Source organism: Pavona decussata, unplaced genomic scaffold (assembly GCF_977016875.1).
Source record: "Pavona decussata unplaced genomic scaffold, jaPavDecu1.1 SCAFFOLD_102, whole genome shotgun sequence".
NCBI lineage: Eukaryota > Metazoa > Cnidaria > Anthozoa > Scleractinia > Agariciidae > Pavona > Pavona decussata.
The window spans coordinates 3,132,825-3,150,325 of NW_028145517.1; the positions used below are offsets into that span (position 1 = coordinate 3,132,825).

Consider the following 17,501-nt stretch of genomic DNA (forward strand, 5'->3'; position numbering starts at 1 on the left):
GGAAACCAGCCTTATATCACAGCCTATGAAAAATATTTCACTTGCATTTCACTTTCTTCAGGCTACTAATCTGTGAATATTTTGAGTTGGAATTTTACCAGGTTGTTCTAGATGCCATGTCCTGTCGTACGCTCATCCAAGACTGAGCTAAAGAAAGACTTCAGGAGGGCAAGTTACGATCTCACAATACTGAGGTTCCTATTAATGACTGCCTGCCAGTATATGGATGTCCGTCCCGTCCCGAATCAGTGCGGTTTAAAAACGTTAGTTAAGAAGCACTCCAAGCAGTACAGTTTTTTAGTCGGTTTGAGTTCTTTACATTTTTGCAGATACTAAACTGTTTATTTCTTTTAAGTCGAAAAATTTTCAGGAAGTTTTACGAGTCGTGCACCTGTACATCATCATCAGAAAACTGGAGCAGCTTCCAAGAATTCCGCCGTCCCGGGATTGTAATCAGTTGCAGTCAGTCCTATATTCCTACACACGACTGCCGAGAGTTGTTGGTTTATTGCATTTTTGTGTGATTGAGGAGCAGTATGGTATGAGCTGAAAACCACTGCGTTTTTATTGTTTTTTATGTACTGTACTGAATCTCGTTGTACGTGTGAAAAATAAAAAAAATTGAATTGAATTGAATTCTATTTTGAACTTTTTTCAGGTCAAGAATGACAAGATGTGGCTGCGTGACATGGCAGTGCCTACTATGCTGTTACAATTTTTTTCCCACTGTCGTCAGTGTGCCCGCTGATCTAGGTGTAAAGGTTAGTAATTCAAAACATTATTCCCAGTTGCGCACCTGTTTATGTCGTTTCCTCTCCCAAACCTTAAAACAGTTGACATAGCTTTAAGTTAATTTTAAATTTATCGCCGTGGAGGCCGGGTGTGGCCGAGTGGTTGGGGCACTGGCATTAAAAAGTGGAGCTCGCGGGTTACGTCTCACTCTGGCTGCGAGCTTAAGTTGTTTCTCAGTAGCCACTAGTTGAACTATTCCATTTTGCTCAGCGTTAGGCCTATTTGTGACTTTTTACCATCTTATTATTTGGGTGGAGTACCTCTAAACTAGCATTCTTGGTGTGACCAGTGCACTTCCACTATATAACAAAGGCATTTGTATGGTTTACATGAACATGCCGTTAAAACTCTAGGGTGCTTTTCTGTAGTACAGTTGTAATGTTTTGCAAAATGATTTTTCCCTTTTTGGTAGCTGCCAGCTCTTGGGGAAATTCCATTTAGAAAGTTAAGTCCAATCCTGATGAGTCGGTTATTGGCTCTCGCTCAGAGAGGCAAGATTGGAAAACACTGTATAGGGCGGGAAAACTCACAATTTTTTAGTTTCCTGAACGTTTCAGGTTTTGAACGAGATGTTATTCCCAACTGTAAGACAGTCGGACAGTCCGAGGCGAAGAGACCGAGAAGAAAAGCCTGAAACAAGACAGATAGACCAGTATCAGATTTCACCTGTTCTCTGCGCGGGAAGGACTTACACTCCCGAATTGACATGTCCAGCCACACCCGACGCTGTATCGGATTGAACATTCGGAGTGCGACTCCATAGTCTTGTTAGACTGACGGATGTCTCAGAACGTCGTAGTATCTGTCCTGCTGGTGACTCAATGCCATCTCTAGTCTTCACTTTCAGTCTATTACTCTCAGGTTAGTAAGTTTATTTTTTATGCTTTCGTAAGATATGCAAGTCGCAAACCTTTCCACCGAAGTGTGATAACGCGTCAATGTCAACGAATTTAAAATCAAACCACGTTTGTGATAATCTTGTATCTTGTAAAGGGGGAGTAGAAATACTGCAAGTTTACATTGTAAATTTTAAAATATATCTGCTTCGGTCCGGCATGAAAACACTGATGAAAACGCAACGAAAAGTTGGTGAACAAACAACTGAAATTTTTTAGTTTTTTCGAGCGTTAGAATTGGGGACGTGGCGTTAGTGGTGTTGATCTCTAAGAACATCAGCTGATTTGTTTCTGTTTACTTCCTTGCAGAAGAACCGGATGTCATCGCCTGTTGTATCAGTGACTTCACGATACAAACCATCACAGCATCCACAACGTGTAAAAAAGTACATGTAGGTTCCAGGAGGTACGTTAACGTTGCGATACCACATTTCACGTTTTGATTCGGACGTTTTCACAGTAATACACCTAATCATTGTTGTTGCAACAACCAAGGATAGCTGTATTGCTAACCGCAGAATTACAAACGTTTCTTGTACAAGCTGTTATACAGTTCCCTTTTGTTGTCACTGTGTTAGTTGTTTTTGTTTCAATCAGAAATACTTAAAAGAATAAGGTTAGCAGCGGGGATCTCCTAACACCTTCGCTGATTTCCTTACTTTTTTTTACTTCCTTACAGAAGTAGCTCACACCACAAGCTGTATTTTACTTATCATCCAATCCATACCATCACTGGAAGCATTCAGAACTGAAGTGCACAACCTGTGTTGTGTGTGTTTCAAGAGGTCAGCAATTTCATTTCTATGAATGTTCAACATCAAATTTCTCCGTACTGTTAATCGATAGGTTGTCAAGACGACCAGTGTCGCGAACAAAAAAAGGAAATCATTGACCAACAGGCTTACATAATGCATGATTACCAGAAAGAAGCGTATACAATCGTTTTAAAAAAAAAACTTTTTACTAGGGAAAGGAGGGAGTCCACCCAAATTAATCGATAGAAACAAGTTACTGCATGAAGAGAAGCCACGAACAGGAAATTTTTGAGACCTTTTTGTTAGCTTTCTTCAAGTACAAGCGAAAGGGGGTAAAGGGTGACAAGCGATGAAACACTAAGAGTTCAGTAAAGGCTGCAACCGTAACTTTTTTTTTGCCAAAGCGAATGTGTTGTAGAAGTTATTCAGACTTCGCAAATAACTTAACCTTTCCTGTTTTGGGTTTGTTATTTTTAGATAACTTCATCGCAAGAGCATGGCTCGGAAGGTGCCAGGGGACAAGTCAGCGGAGTCAAGTCGTCAGATTATTGTGGATCAGCTTACCGTGCATAGCAAGTGAGAGGAGAGGATCAAGCCATCGGAATAAAAAACTAGTTAAGATAAGCTTACACTTAGTTTCGTTTGTACAGAACGCACGCAATCTTAAATTAGAACGAAACGATTGGAGCTAGTGAGCTAAGAAGCTCGCGCGTAACACTACATTCAGCTTTTGCTTTTCGGCGCTTTGAACTCACACTACTGGTGGTTTGCGTCTCCTTTTGGAAATTCGAAGAACCAACGGCTGTTTTGCAGTTTAAGATAAACTAATCTTGAGTAACTTATGTAGAAAACCTTTTTCTCCCAAAAGAGTTCTGTGAGTGACTATCAGTCTCTTTCTAGAACGTTCACAGACCGTCTAATTTCTCGGAGGGCCCGATTATGAAAACATTTCTCTTCGATTTTTTCTCAGTCTTCGTGCGCGAATCAGCCTGAACAACTTAACGACTCTGCCAAAACTATTGATTCAGCGTAAAAAGGTGCATTGGCCCTATTACTCAAGGAGTTGCCAACGAGGTCTTTTCCAAAAAATTCATGTCAAATTCACATTACCTTTTTCCATTCCTACCCCTCCCAACACCCTGCCCTCCCCCCCACAGCACAACCAACGACACGTTTGAAACGGTCTTTCCCCTTGCCACCCTCCCTACTCTCACACTTTGCCACCACTCCTGACACCCCTAATGTGGTTATGAACAATAGTACGAACATGAGGTCATTAGTTCATGATATCACTACGCTCTGTTTTAAGGTTCATGAGGTCATCAGTACATTGTTACCACTCCTACCAACCCCACAAGGCAGAGGGATGACTTGACTGCGAGCGAGAACAGACGAATTTCTGTTTCCGTGTAATGAATTGAGGGGGAGGGGCTAGTATAATCTCATAGTTGAGTGGGCTGAGTGCAAAATGTCCTAGCTATGAACTGGTCATGTATCATATATATTATAAATAGATAGAAACTTTTGCACTGACAGCCTTTCAATTAATTTATTTCGTGTTAGACTCTCGTAGGCTCAAACCTTTATTGACACCTCAGAATTAAATTGAGCAAGAGTCATTCCTCTGATCTTTCATGATTCATGCTTCATGAGTTTTCGCCTTTTGAAATAAACCCAAATACTCCACAGGCCTCTTGACATCGCCTTGACGTCAAAAAGAAAAAACATTTCCGTGAAGGCTCGCAAATTAGTTTCATTGGTAATTGTTCTCGAGTATCGATATTTTCCACTTTGCTATTTATAAAAGAGTTGTTTGGGCTGATTGTGCGAGAATCATCATTCTTATACAATGACGTTTCAAAGTCTTCCATTCTGTTTGGATTACTGCTGTGGTCGTTTGGGAAGAGTGTAGTCACTCACCGAGGTTAGCAAAATAATTTGTCATTTTTAAACCTTTTTTCCCAATGCCGAGCTTAAAATCAAAACTCAAGAACAAAATTCTAAATCAAAACTATTGAAAAACAAACAGTTTTGGGTAAGGTAATTTAACTTGAATGGTCACACCCAATGGCATTTCATCCGTGGACGCAAAACTTGAACTACAAAAGATTTGACGTTTTATTGTGGGAGTAACAGGGTTAAAAAACCTAAAAGGCTATCATTTTCGGGTACGATTAAACTTGGAGAATTGGAAGATGTTGTGTTTAGTAAGCAGCCAAATGTAGTGACGGATTACGGATGAAGAATATATTGGCAAACGAAATGCAACATATTTCGGCCCAAGACGAGAAAAAAAGGTTAAGTTCTAACGTTTTTGTAGTTTTTTTTTTCATCACAGGATACAACTTTTTTCATAAGAATTGGTAAGCAAATTGTTCGTTTGTTGGCTCGTTGTCATTAGTTTTCCCCTTATAATTTTATTGTTATCCGGTATTTCAGTATATTACAAAAACAATTATTTTCCTGTTAATTTTTTTTTAAACAGCCTTTAGATTAATTAACACCAACACTTGTAAAAATAATTAGGGTATTTTTTTAACATTGCTGTGATAGTAATTGGCTTGAAATTTGGCTGCGCTTGGAACATCTGAAATCTACCGGATCCTAACAAGCTTAACCACACTACTAAAGCAATAACCAACTAATGCAGGAAGATTTCTTGGTGTTCCAAGAATAAAAAGTGCTTCAGAAAGTAAAAAATTAAAAAAATCCATTATTGGTACAAACTGCGGTCAATTTACGCTGTAGGATTGGTTGAGAGGTTCGCGCAGACTACTGCCGAGTGTCTTGACTTAACCACTTTAGCACTACAAGTATGTAAATTTTTCTTCGTAACTTAACTTTATCGCATGTTACTGTTAAACAATAAAATTGGCAGAATTTAAACTGGCGTGTTCTATTTTGTTTCCTCCTAATGCCCTGATTTTCTAACAGTACCATAGGCGATGTTATTTACATGGGTCTGATCAGGGACATCCAAAGAGGAAATTAAAGAAACATAGTTAAAAAATCTTTTGGTACCTGTTGGTCTTGGGAACTAGGAAACCCTTTGTGGGTTGTGATGGCCCTTGACTTAGGGCTTATGGGGTTTTGTAATTTACAAATCGACTAAACAAAAATAAGTATATGAATAAGACAAAATATCTGCAACAATGAGAAAAAAATATTTACAGTAGTAATGTATAAGGTAAGGTAGTATTAATTAAAATTCTCCAATTATTGGTTGTTAATATTATTGTTTGTGGCATAGGTGCAGTAAATTTAACATCCCTGAAAACTGGTGCCGTGGCTTGCTTCATAAGAGAAAGGAAGTACGTAAGCTGAGGTCTTTTAAAACAAAAATATTTATTTTCATACTTCAGTTCCCCTATTTACACATTTGCAGAGAACAAAAACCGGTGCAACGGTTTTAAAATACAACACTTAAGCAGACAACTATAAATATATGATACTACAGGACTATTTCTTAGATTCAACTACTAGATTACAGGCTGGTTTATGCTTGCTCCAGTGCTTGACTTGACATTCTCTGAAAGGAGATTAAAACAACAAAAAAATCGGACTTAAACTAAGTATAAACACAGATTATTTCCTGTCAGCTGTTAGAGCATTTGACCACCATAAAAAATGTCATAGGATCAACTGCAGGCCGGTATTGCTTGTGAATACAGCTGACTCACATTGTACCTAGCCGTAGCAGACAGCAGCCATTAGATAATAATAACAGTTGTGTTTGCAGGAAAACTCTTGTTAGGGACTCAAATTTTAAACTTTGTAGTATAACGAGGTACAAACCATAGTGACCATTTTTTGGCAACAAAGTGGGTTAAGGGTTTCAGTGTCTGTCATGCAGGGTTAGGTTAAAGGTAACAGACCACTCACTGCGAGAAGAACAAACATGCAAGCACATTCAAAAGCATGGGTTCAAAGAGGAGATCTCGCTCAGTCTCCTCTGCTGTGTGTGGCATTGCCATATGGGATACTGTTTTCAACTGTTTGTAGTTAAGGTAACGGGTAAACGGTAAACTTATGGCATTCAACCTGTTCATACCTTCTGCAGTACCACTCAGTCTGACATCTTGAACACCGTTTAGTAGCTGGCTGACCACACATCGCACATTTTGGGGATTCACTCACAAGCTCTTCAAGCATATCCAAATTGTATGTGTCTGCCCACCTAAAAAAGATGTCCACAATCAAATGATTGGACACCCCGATAATACAGACAGCTGCTAAATCCCAGGCAAAGATAAATGACAGATGTTTGACTGAAACACAATGTAAATTCCCACTGTTATGGACTCTTGCTATGAAAGACACTGACTTGCAGTTCCAAAGGTGTCCACAATAAAGGAAATTGACTGTAGTCGATAACTGCATCATTTTGTAAACAAATTCGGATTTTATTTTAAACAGCCGGGTCAAGCTTGAGGGGCATGGTAGTTAATCAATGCCAACTGACTGTGTAACGAAGAAATCATCTTAAAGGGTTCTTAAAGAAGGAATAACTAATCATGAACTTATTAAAAATGACTTCAAGGCAATAATTTTATATTACTGCTTCTGAGACAAAAAATAAATTTTTCGTTCTTGTGTTCATGGAAGTTTTGTTTCTGAGTCATTGAATTTACTTTCAACATGAAAAATTTGTTGCAGCCTGAATGTAATTACATGAAATTCTGAACACTCAAACTATAGGCCAATAAAGGCACATGAACTCTACCTAATGTTGTAATTATAATTATTTTATTCAGTGTAGCCAATCATGTGAATGACTGTATACAATAGCGTGGTATTTATTACAACATCAGTTTAACCCTTTAGCCCTAACAGTGATCAGCATCAAATTTCTCCTTGTAATATCAATGCTTAATCAACCTCCGAGGACATGAGAATTAAGGATATGATCATCCAATGTGAATTTTCTTGATATTTTAAGAGCTTCTCTCCAGTACGTTTCTGAGAAAAGTATGGGGACAAGAAAGGAAAATTTGTTCTTTGATATTAGGGGTTAAAGGATACTCACGTTTTTGCTTGTTTTTTTATGTCCTCTGCTGATGGTGTAAAGAAAGCTCGTTTCTGGTGTTTGGCAATTTTGTCCCATTTCCCTTGGTTTTCTCTTAAAAGTTTTTCTCTGATTTCAGGGACCTAATTTAAAAGAAGTGTTAAAATGGAACAAACTACTCATTCAGCATACACGTATAGGTGCTTTGCTTAGTTCCTTCTCTCCCGCTGGGGAATTAAAAACAAATTATGTACAACTGGTATAAACAAATTAGTTTTATTTTCTCTTATCAAAGAAAAAGAGATTGAAATGAAACTCGGGTTTAAACAATTTCAAACCAGAAAAAATTGATCCAAAAATACATTATATAAACATACAAAAAACACTCTTAAGATTGTGGATTGTGATCAAGTAGTCTTTATAAAATCGTTTTGATAAGACCAAGTTCTAAGCAAAGATAAAATCCCGAGTCCCGGGGGGTTTCAGTGAAAGTGTTGATGTAATTTGCATCTAAGTTGGACTTTAATCTTCTAACGTACAAGAGATGCGCAATCCCCTTAGTAGACGCATGTCATCACTGACAAACCTGGTGAATGACTTTAAGCTTGCCACTCCACTCATGTCAGCCCTCGACGTTGCCTGAATAGTTACCTATTAATTCTCTTCTATTCACCTGTTCTAGAACGATGTCTTTTTTGATAGCTGGAGTTTCCATGATGGATAACTGTTCAAGGTATCTTTGGAGATCCATTAAACTGGGAATTTGGTCCAGCAGCACTTCATTCATAAAACCGCGTAACTGAAAAAAATTTTTTTTAAAGAGATTAAGTCATAAATAATTATTTAAACCTTATTTAATATTAATACCATAATAACATGCACACATAGTAAAATAATTCATGTGTGGCCGAGTGTCATTTTAACCTGGCTTGTCACTCAAAACAGTCAGGCATAAGAACTTCAAAAAATAAGTTATTCTTAACAAGTGAACGTTACAACTACCTTTAGTATTTGTTCCTTGCTATAAGAATTGAATTCATATTTTCTCTGGCAGTCCTCATTCATAAGGAGTTGATAGACAGCAAGCCATACCTGAGAAATTGAAAAAGTATATCAGAATGCTTGGGTCATTAAAACTTGGGAGTCCTGTGCACTGCTCAATCGCACAATATAATATTGACTAGGAATGATTATGCAAGGAATTATCAGGGACTCAATAATTTCTTCAAAAGGGTGTGATTTTTGAAGAATTTTCCAGTTACCTGTCCTTCTGTTTTGGTAAGTTGTAGCCTTTCATGCTCTGATATCACCTTCCATGTGTTGTCAATAAATTTCATCAGTTTTCCTATATAATACAACAACAACAACAACAACAACTTTATTAACTACAGTAATATGCAGTCCGCATATTGCAGAGCTAATTAAGGTGGGCTGTCAGATACAGATATATAAAAATCGAATACACGTTAGCTATAAGCCCATGGCTGACGTAAGCTTAATAAGCAAAATATAAAAATTACATTGAGTTGGAACTCTAGCATGACGATCCGGACCTCCCAGTTTCGACAGTGGGGAAAACTCAGTCAGAGTTCATTTTCTTACAAAAACAGTGAAATATTTGAATAGCCAGTTCTATAAGCTTTAATTCAATATAGGGTTTTGGGTATCTGTGATATAACCACAAGGTTCTACATCTGTTAAACTGGAGGCACCCCTTAAGGTGCATAGTAACCTTAAGTTGTGGAGCAGCTGGCAGAATGAAAAAAGATGTAGTCAAAACATGTATTTTTGAGAAACATGTAGTGGAGTGCTTGAGATAACAGGTGTTTGACAGAGGTACAACTTTTAAGTGAATTCTGTTGTGATTCACCTTTCTCTCTTTTTATCCATGGTGGATTCTCAACCAACTGAACAAGTACTACAGGAGTATCTGAAAGAAATTTAACAATTATATAACGTATTTTTGTTAGAATAAATTGATTTGCCACTAGCTTGAACAAACAATGTTATTTCTTTAACTAATATGTTGGAAATACTTACTGTGGGTGTTTAGAAGGCGTGTCGTGACACTTAGTGGTAAACTACAAAATAAAAATTTTCATTTGATTAATATTGTTAGTGAGAATCAAACAATGACGTAATAACACAGCTCTGACATACAGAGACACAGTTATAGTATACCTTCAGGAAGGTTTAAGTTTACGATATTTGAAATTATATCATGCCTGTGGGGTGAGGTAAGAAAAAGTTTCTCCTTGGTTAAAGGTGAGCTGGAACTAAGTTAAAGAGGGCAGGAACTAGTTTGTATTATTTTTATGAGGTACCAGGAAGTAGAAGAAAAAATAAAAACATTAACAAATTGTTAAATAAATATTGCTTCATGTTTTGCAGCTACAATAACAACCCTATCCAAACTAATAAGGAAACCCTGATTGAGGCAGTTTCTAATTAAGAAACTGTGGTGCTCAGTGTCGGTAGGAGAGTGAAAAAAAAATGTTTGGTTTTATAAACTGACTTGATAAGGCAAATTGCCCACCATAAAGAGACGTGCTCTTTGACTGATGAACGGGATAACGCTCAAAACATCAGCTTCGGTATCTCTTTACAGTGGCCAATAGATCCTTCTCCAAAATGGCAGCCGAAAATTCAAATAAGTTAAAATTAAAAACGCATACCAGCACTAGAAAGAGCCTTTTACATTTAGTAACTCTGCAAAGTTTCAGCATATCAGGTACAATATCAGCTGAGAAAATGTAAGTTGAAAAATAAAAAATTTACAGACGTTTGTATGACTGGGGGTATGACGTATACCCCCAGTCATACAAATGTCTGTAAATTTGTCAAATTTCATCTTACATTTTCTCAGCTGATATAACACCTAATATGCTGAAACTTTGCAAGGTTACTAACGTAAAGGTGCTCTTTCCAGTGCTGGTATCAGTTTTTCATTCAGTTCAATTTTAAATCATTCAAATCTGTTGCCGCCATTTTGGAGAAGGGTCTATTTACCTTTACCGATGCAACCTCAACCCCAGGGTCTTTGTGATATAATCTAAAAAGGCAGATGGCGGCAATCTGAGTTGATAAAACCAAACAAAAGTTTGGATATAGGGTTGTGCAGCCCAGGATGTCAAACCCTAAGCCTGTTTATGGAAAAAAAATTGCATGTCCTCTACCCACGTTTATGGCTCAAATTGAACCCCCAAAAGCCACTTTTTAATATAACAACATTGTAATCAGGTTAGAGGTTGAACTGGAGAGAGTTCTGTTGGGCACTTTCCTCTTTTTTGTTTTCTTCTTTGTCCCACGTCTTTAACATGCCAGGCCCAGTTGTTTAAAGCCTGATTAAGCTAAACCTGAGTTGATGTGAACTTTGATTTGAGTTTTATGATTACTAACCAATAAAACAAGATTTTGCCAAAAGCTTTTTGCCCGTCAGGTTTGACAAAGACTTTCCTTTAACATTTAAGCTTAAAATTAGCTTTTAAGAACATTGTTAGCAAGTGAACTGAAAACTTTGGTTAACATTTTAATTAATCGTGCATTAGCATTAATCGGTTTTAAAATCCAGGGCCCTGAAGATGAGGTCTGCTGCTCCCTCAGGAGCAGGAATGGTTCAGTGATGAGAGCACTTGCCTCCCACCAATGTGGCCCAGGTTCAATTACCGGACTTGTGATCAATTGTGGGTTGAGTTTGTGATTGATTCTCATCCTTGCTCCCAAAGATTTTTTCTGGGTAGTCCGATTCCCCTCCCCTAAAAAACCAACATTTCTATATTCCAATTCGATCTGGAGAGTGTCCCCATACTGTAAAGTGCATTTGATCGTCTCGTCATGTTAAGAGTACTCTCACTCGTTTTCCTCTCTCCTCAAAAACCAACATTTTCAAATATTCCAATTCGATCCGGAATCTGAGGGCCACAGGTTTGTCAGTCGTAACAGACTGTTAAGTCACAGCCTCATTACACAAAGTTATTTATTTATTTATTTATTTATTTTACTTTAGTCTTTGTTAATTATTGCCAGTGTTCACACTTTTTTGAAACAGGGCTTGGTTACTGAAAATGGGGTTAGACTTTAATTTAGATTGAAGCACAAGTCTTGTAAATTAAGTTCTTCAGCTTCTCTTACCTAGATAAAGAGTCTATAATGTATCTCAGAATTGAAACAGACTTGATGCAAACTGTAAAGAATATTGTCCTATCTTGTGTCTTCAGCTCCTGCAACATCACAACTTAAATTAACATTTACATCAAATCAGGCTTATTGAATGAATGAATAAATGAATGAATGAATTCCCACAGTACATAATAGCTACAATCATATGATATTATGTATTACAGTATATAAAATGAGGTTCATTAACAGGAAACTGTGCAATCTAGCTGCACAGCTTTACAAGTCATTTTTTTTGCATTTTTTTTAGCTTTAGGCAAGAATTAAGAAGTGACAACTGTAGGAAAAATACTCAATCATACATGTATTTATTACACAATTTCCTGCTACATGTAAATAAAATGCTTGTTATAGTAAATAGAATTGTCCTTCTTCAAATCTTGAGGCTTTTCAGTGTTTTTCGTTGTGAGAGCTTCAGAAGACCATGATATAATCTCACATGTGTACTTGTTTTGGTGTGCATTTGTACTTTACACCTCTGTGTCATATTTAATAAAGACATCTAATTTTAGAATAAGATGTTACTTTGTATATTTTCTTGGAAAGTCTGAAAATTACAGTACTGTATTGTTTGGAAGAAATAGCATTGGGATGTTACCTCTACACTTGAGAAGTCACCTTTGGTGTTAATTGATTCTTCAACTTTAATGGCCTCTTCTTGCCTGAAATAAGTTATTTTTCTTATCCATTAATTGAGTGTAATTAATCCATTAAATTGTAAAAGAGAAACTTTTTAACCCTCTAGGCCCTAACAGTGATCAGCATCAAATTTCTCCTTGTAATGTCAACCTCTGAGGTCATGAGAATTAAGCATATGATCACCCAAGGTGAATTTAGTTGATATTTTATTAACTGCTCCCCAGTACATTTATAAGAAAAGTATGGAGACAAGATAGGAGAATTTGTTCAATGATATAGGGATTAAAGGGTTCAGAGGATAAATAAATAAATCTATAACCAGATGGGAAACAAAAAGTGATTTTCAGACTAAGTTTTCCTTTGAGCAAGATAGAACAATCATGAAATCATTTTTTTCTTCTAGCCAGACACTGAAAACTGGGCATAACATTTTACAGGTACCTGATAAAAACCACTTTTAAAAGTGTATTTCTTTTCATTTATTCACCAATCTACCGGTAGTTTTCATCTGTGGTGCCTGAAGGTCCTCATCCTTTGCAGTAATGTCTGTTATACATGTATATGTATCTGCCAGTTATTTAGCAATGGCAGTTCCAGAAAATATCCATACTCCCCCCACGGAAGTTTTTTTGTTTTGCACCCCCCCCCCCCTCCCCCTAGGAAATTCCAGTTTAGATTCATACTTTCCTTCTAACATTTTGATTTTTAAGACCCCCCTCCCCTTAGGAATTTCCAATGACCTTCCTTGGGGTAGGTATGGATATTTATTTCTGGAACTGCACAATACACAAAACACAGGAGGTGGCATGATTTTATTAATTAATAGTCCATACAATTCCATACTGACAGAGGCCGGACAAAGAAATTCACTAGTCTTAGGCTCATGGGCAGCTGTGTCTTTGCATGTTGATATGTAGGTTAAGGTCATCCGATACCTTCAGAGGTGTCTCGCGTTTAAGCGATGTAGTGTGTCCAGTTTAAACTGTAGATACATAAACCCCTATATCAAATTAAAGCTTATAGAGCTGACTATCAAACCATACCAAGAATTTTGAAATAAAATAAATTGTCAAATTTTTCACGACCTTTATTTGCGAGCGTCCGAATCACCTTTTTAGAACTACAAGTCAAAATGAATTTTGTTTTTTGCTAATTTAATTTGCTCCTCAGTTTCCGGACCCAAAGCGCTAGAAAAAAGGGTCTGCGTTTTGCCATATTCAATTGCAGTGAAAAGTTATAGAGCATTTTCGAAATAGGATGAAACAAATGTGAAGTAATCGTAAAAAAATCGCTCTCCGAGAAAAAATATTGCGAAAGAAAAAATTTGCAGACACGTTTTTGTTGTTTATATGTTAAACTAGCTACTGTCCAAATTTGAAGGCAAATGAACAAATTCCTTTTGAGTTTTAGTTCTTTGAAGGGCAGGCTCCTCCAAGTGAAAAAAATTGATTCGAGAAAACTGCGCTAAAAATCCGGCAATTCACTTTATTTCAAAATTCTTGGTTTAGTTGGATAGCCAGCTCTATAAGCTTTAATTTGATATAAAGGTTCAGGTATCTACAGTTTAAACTGGACGCGCTACATTGCTTGGACGCCAGACACCTCTCAAGACACCTCTGAAGATACCGGGTAACCTTAAATACATACTTGGTATTGCCAACTGGCTAAATTAAAAAATAATCCTGTCTAAACGTCAAGCTTACCGCGCAATAAGCAACGTTATCCTTCTGAGGCAGTAATCAGCAAGATCAAGAATGCAATCTCCAGCTGCTTCACAAGCTTCCTTGTGGACAAGAAGCATTATTTTATAATTTGCATTTAAATTTATAAACAGAGAAAAGATTTGGAACTAGGAAGGGAGCTATTTGGTTCAAAACATAAATTTACAGGAAAGAATGGATGCTAGAGAGAGTGGAGAGAGAGAAACTAGAAAGTAAGAAGCCTGTCAATAAAAACAAATTATTATAATAATAAAATTACCTTGTGATATAAAATGGTCTCTAGTAGACTGATAACTGTTGCTTCGTGAAAAAGCTGTTGAGAGAAATATGTAATTTAGTATGAAAATAAATAAATCAAATAAGTCTAACATGTTCAATAAAACACTTCACAATTGTACAAGTTACAGCTCATGAAATTCAACAAATTATTGGAAAACGCATGTGAATCCCAGGTTTAACAAGTGAGCAATCAAACTAAATTTGATTGCCTGACATTTAGAGATACTGTTAATCAGAGAACTCAAATTAACAACTTTAAATGTGCTGCACTGTTAATTATTTACATACAAAAAGACTAAAAATGTCAATATAATGTCATTGTTTTGGCCTAAGGACTCTCCTTTCTTGTTCAAAGCAAAGACTTACATAGCCAAACCTTTTTTCATCCTGAAGCACTTCTCTGTAAATTAAATTCTTCACAGATCCTTCAGGATCTGTATTTAAAATAATACAGGATCCTTTTAATGATAGTAATTAATCCCACCTACAAGATCCTTATAAGATTTTGTACTATCCTGTAAGAAATTAACAGATTCTTGAAGGATCCTATGCAGGAAATTAGATCAGATCTTTAAAATTAATGTGCATGTCGGTGGAACATTGATTTTTGATATGGCAAGGGGACGGCAAAATCATATAGTTAAATCGGGATGTCGTTGTAAATGAACTCTCCATTAATAAATAACTTTTGCCGGGATACAGAATTTTGATCGTTAAATCGGGAATATTGTTAGATCGACAATCGTAAAATCGGGGTTCCACTGTAGGTGTGTGCCCAACAAGTAATACATGAATATTAAATAAATAAATTGTTATACCTACCACAAAATAAACAGGTAAAGTTGTTTGTGGGTTATAGCCTGCCTCTAAAATTTTTGGGAACACCTTTTCTTTCCAAAGTTCCACAGCTAACAGCTCATGAATCAAGGTGGGTATCTAGAAGAGAATTCAGACTAGATAAGGCTGTAAAAACTGGTCAACGTTGAATCTTTTGCAAACTGGCCATTCTCAGATATGTTGCCTGTTCTACAAAATAGCAACATTCCCAATGGAAAGTAGAAGAAATGCCACTTTATCCTCACACCTTCCTTCAAACATTTCGGCTTTGGCCCACCCCTCCCTTGGAATTCCGAATGCCCTTTCATGGGTTTGGTATGAAAAACTTAAACGGCCCTAGTCAGCCACACCTTTGTGTTTGTTTATATGTGAGAATTCGGCTATTATATTTTATTCAGAGCATGTCAAAATTAACAAAAGCACTGCGAAACTACTAAAGATAATGAAACCTACTTTCAGGAACACAACTTACAGTTAAGCAATAAGATTTCGCTTCAGCATGCAATATCAATAATTTGGTGGCATTGAAAATGGCGGAGGCTGACTAGGGTCCTTTAAAGCAACTACAGAGTCAATAAGGGTGGTTGCTAGTAGTAAGTGATGGTTATAAATACAGTGTTTGACTGAAACTCAATTTGGCATTTCATGGAGGCGGTTGCTAAAGGGACTTGGTAGGTCATGTACAGTAAGTTGTGGTTTCAATTTATGTTAGTTCTAAAGAAAAGTTCTAAACCAGTGCTAATTTATATTTCCTTTGTCTCAGTTTCATTGCCATTATCTGTAACAATGGAAAATAACAACATATATATCAGCCTAGTTAAAAAAAATTCCAATCAAAAAACAGATTTACACTACAGCAGTAATATTAAATGAGCATTGAGAATATCATAAGGTGTGTGAAAACAAGGTATTCTTGGCAAAACTGAGACATAAGCAATTCTAAGCAAATATAAAAAAAAATATTTAACAAAGTTATCGCTTGCATTTTTTCCCACTAAACCCTTTAATTATAGAAATAATCTAGGTGGTTGCTGAAACGACCAATAACATCTCAACTTTGTTGACCAATCAGGTTAACAATCAGAGACATATATACCACTTACTGATGTTCCACAATTCACTTGACGCTGAAGATGACTACCGCTCAGGTTGTCGAAAGACCAGTCAAAGTCACCCCAAACAGTCCTTCTCAGGACTACACTCACCTGGATGATCATAATTTATTTACTTATGACATGACTCCTGGGTTCAAACCATTTACAGAAATAATCTAAGAACACAACATATTATGTACACATGTACAAATAAAGTAATGTTTACTTAACATTTTAAAAACAAAGTACAAGAATACCTTTTCCAGAGTTATGAGTAGTTCTTTAACAAACTCGTCTGTCTGCGATGAAGCACTAATGATGGCCTAAACGATAATTAAAAGAAAAGAGAAATTAATTTTGGTGTGTTCTCAATTGAAGGGCTGAGACTATAACCGACTTAAATGCATTTCAGATCATCGCTTTTTCTTGTTTTACTTCAGATTCACTGGAGGTTTTACATGTGGCCTTGAATTCCTTCAGGAAACATTGCTCAAATGTTTTATCTGCTCAGCTTTGTGCTTTGTTTGCAATAAAACCTATAATCGATTATCGGCAAGATTTCCATTTTTATTGCAAAACAAAGTGCACAAAGCAGCGGATAAAACATTGGAGCAACATTCCAAATGTAAAAGCTCTGGTGAATCTAAGATAAAATGACAAAAAGCGGTCTGAAATACATTTAGGTTGATTATGCTCCCAGACCTTCAACTGGAATATTTTGAAGATCATGCATGCAAGCATCCATCTAGATTAATTAAGAACGTTGTTGTATGAAGTATTATTCATGTCCTGGAGAGCAGTTTATTATGAACATACTATTTCTGGATTTGACTTCAACCGTGCATTACAGTTATTGCTAATTTTTTCTATTAATTTTGTTAATTGAACATTAAAGTTAAGGCTTATGTAAGCTTTAATACATGTATCAGCTGTTACGTTTTACACACCTGCATGTTGAGTTTTTCAATTAATTCATGCTGACTCATCCATCTGTTTAAGTTTAAAGAAATTATTATAAGCTCATTATTCATAAATTCATCTTAGATCGTAAGAGGATAACAGGATGTCAAAAACAGAATCCTCACAAACAGCTGTTTACATTCGAAAACTTGCAAATTGTTGGTTCGTATTTGCAAAAATCACACACGTTATCGTCATCAAAATACTACAGATACTTACTTTGCACTTCCTATTTCCTTTGGCGGATACGTTTTTAACTGCTCGATGTATAGTTCTGCTTCTGTAGCAAATAAAACTTGCTTGCCTTCAACACCTGACTCGCCCGCCATTTTGTTTGAAATTTGCAG

General features: G+C 36.5%; 1 protein-coding gene and 1 long non-coding RNA gene across 3 annotated transcripts; one reads left to right on the forward strand and one right to left on the reverse strand.

Annotated features, from left to right (window-relative positions):
- Positions 1-18: 18 nt before the first annotated feature.
- On the forward strand, positions 19-3,925 carry LOC146471659 (uncharacterized). Of its 2 annotated transcripts, none has more exons than XR_014866793.1 (6): positions 19-539; positions 659-761; positions 1,350-1,653; positions 1,998-2,094; positions 2,368-2,473; positions 2,914-3,925. It is a non-coding gene; the product is annotated as an uncharacterized LOC146471659 (long non-coding RNA). The 2 variants fall into 2 exon arrangements; XR_014866792.1 differs by having other exon boundaries at positions 2,921-3,925.
- A 1,839-nt stretch (positions 3,926-5,764) lies between these two features.
- On the reverse strand, positions 5,765-17,483 carry LOC146471660 (zinc finger MYND domain-containing protein 10-like). Its single transcript, XM_085120186.1, has 16 exons — positions 17,374-17,483; positions 17,142-17,184; positions 16,452-16,517; positions 15,086-15,199; positions 14,244-14,297; positions 13,967-14,046; positions 12,223-12,286; positions 11,580-11,668; positions 9,489-9,529; positions 9,319-9,378; positions 8,711-8,793; positions 8,451-8,540; positions 8,122-8,247; positions 7,470-7,591; positions 6,495-6,620; positions 5,765-5,972 (listed from the first exon to the last, which is right to left on the reverse strand). Exons 1-16 carry the CDS (start codon positions 17,481-17,483, stop codon positions 5,903-5,905), a joined length of 1,338 nt encoding a protein of 445 aa, XP_084976312.1. The 3' UTR covers positions 5,765-5,902.
- Positions 17,484-17,501: the final 18 nt, after the last annotated feature.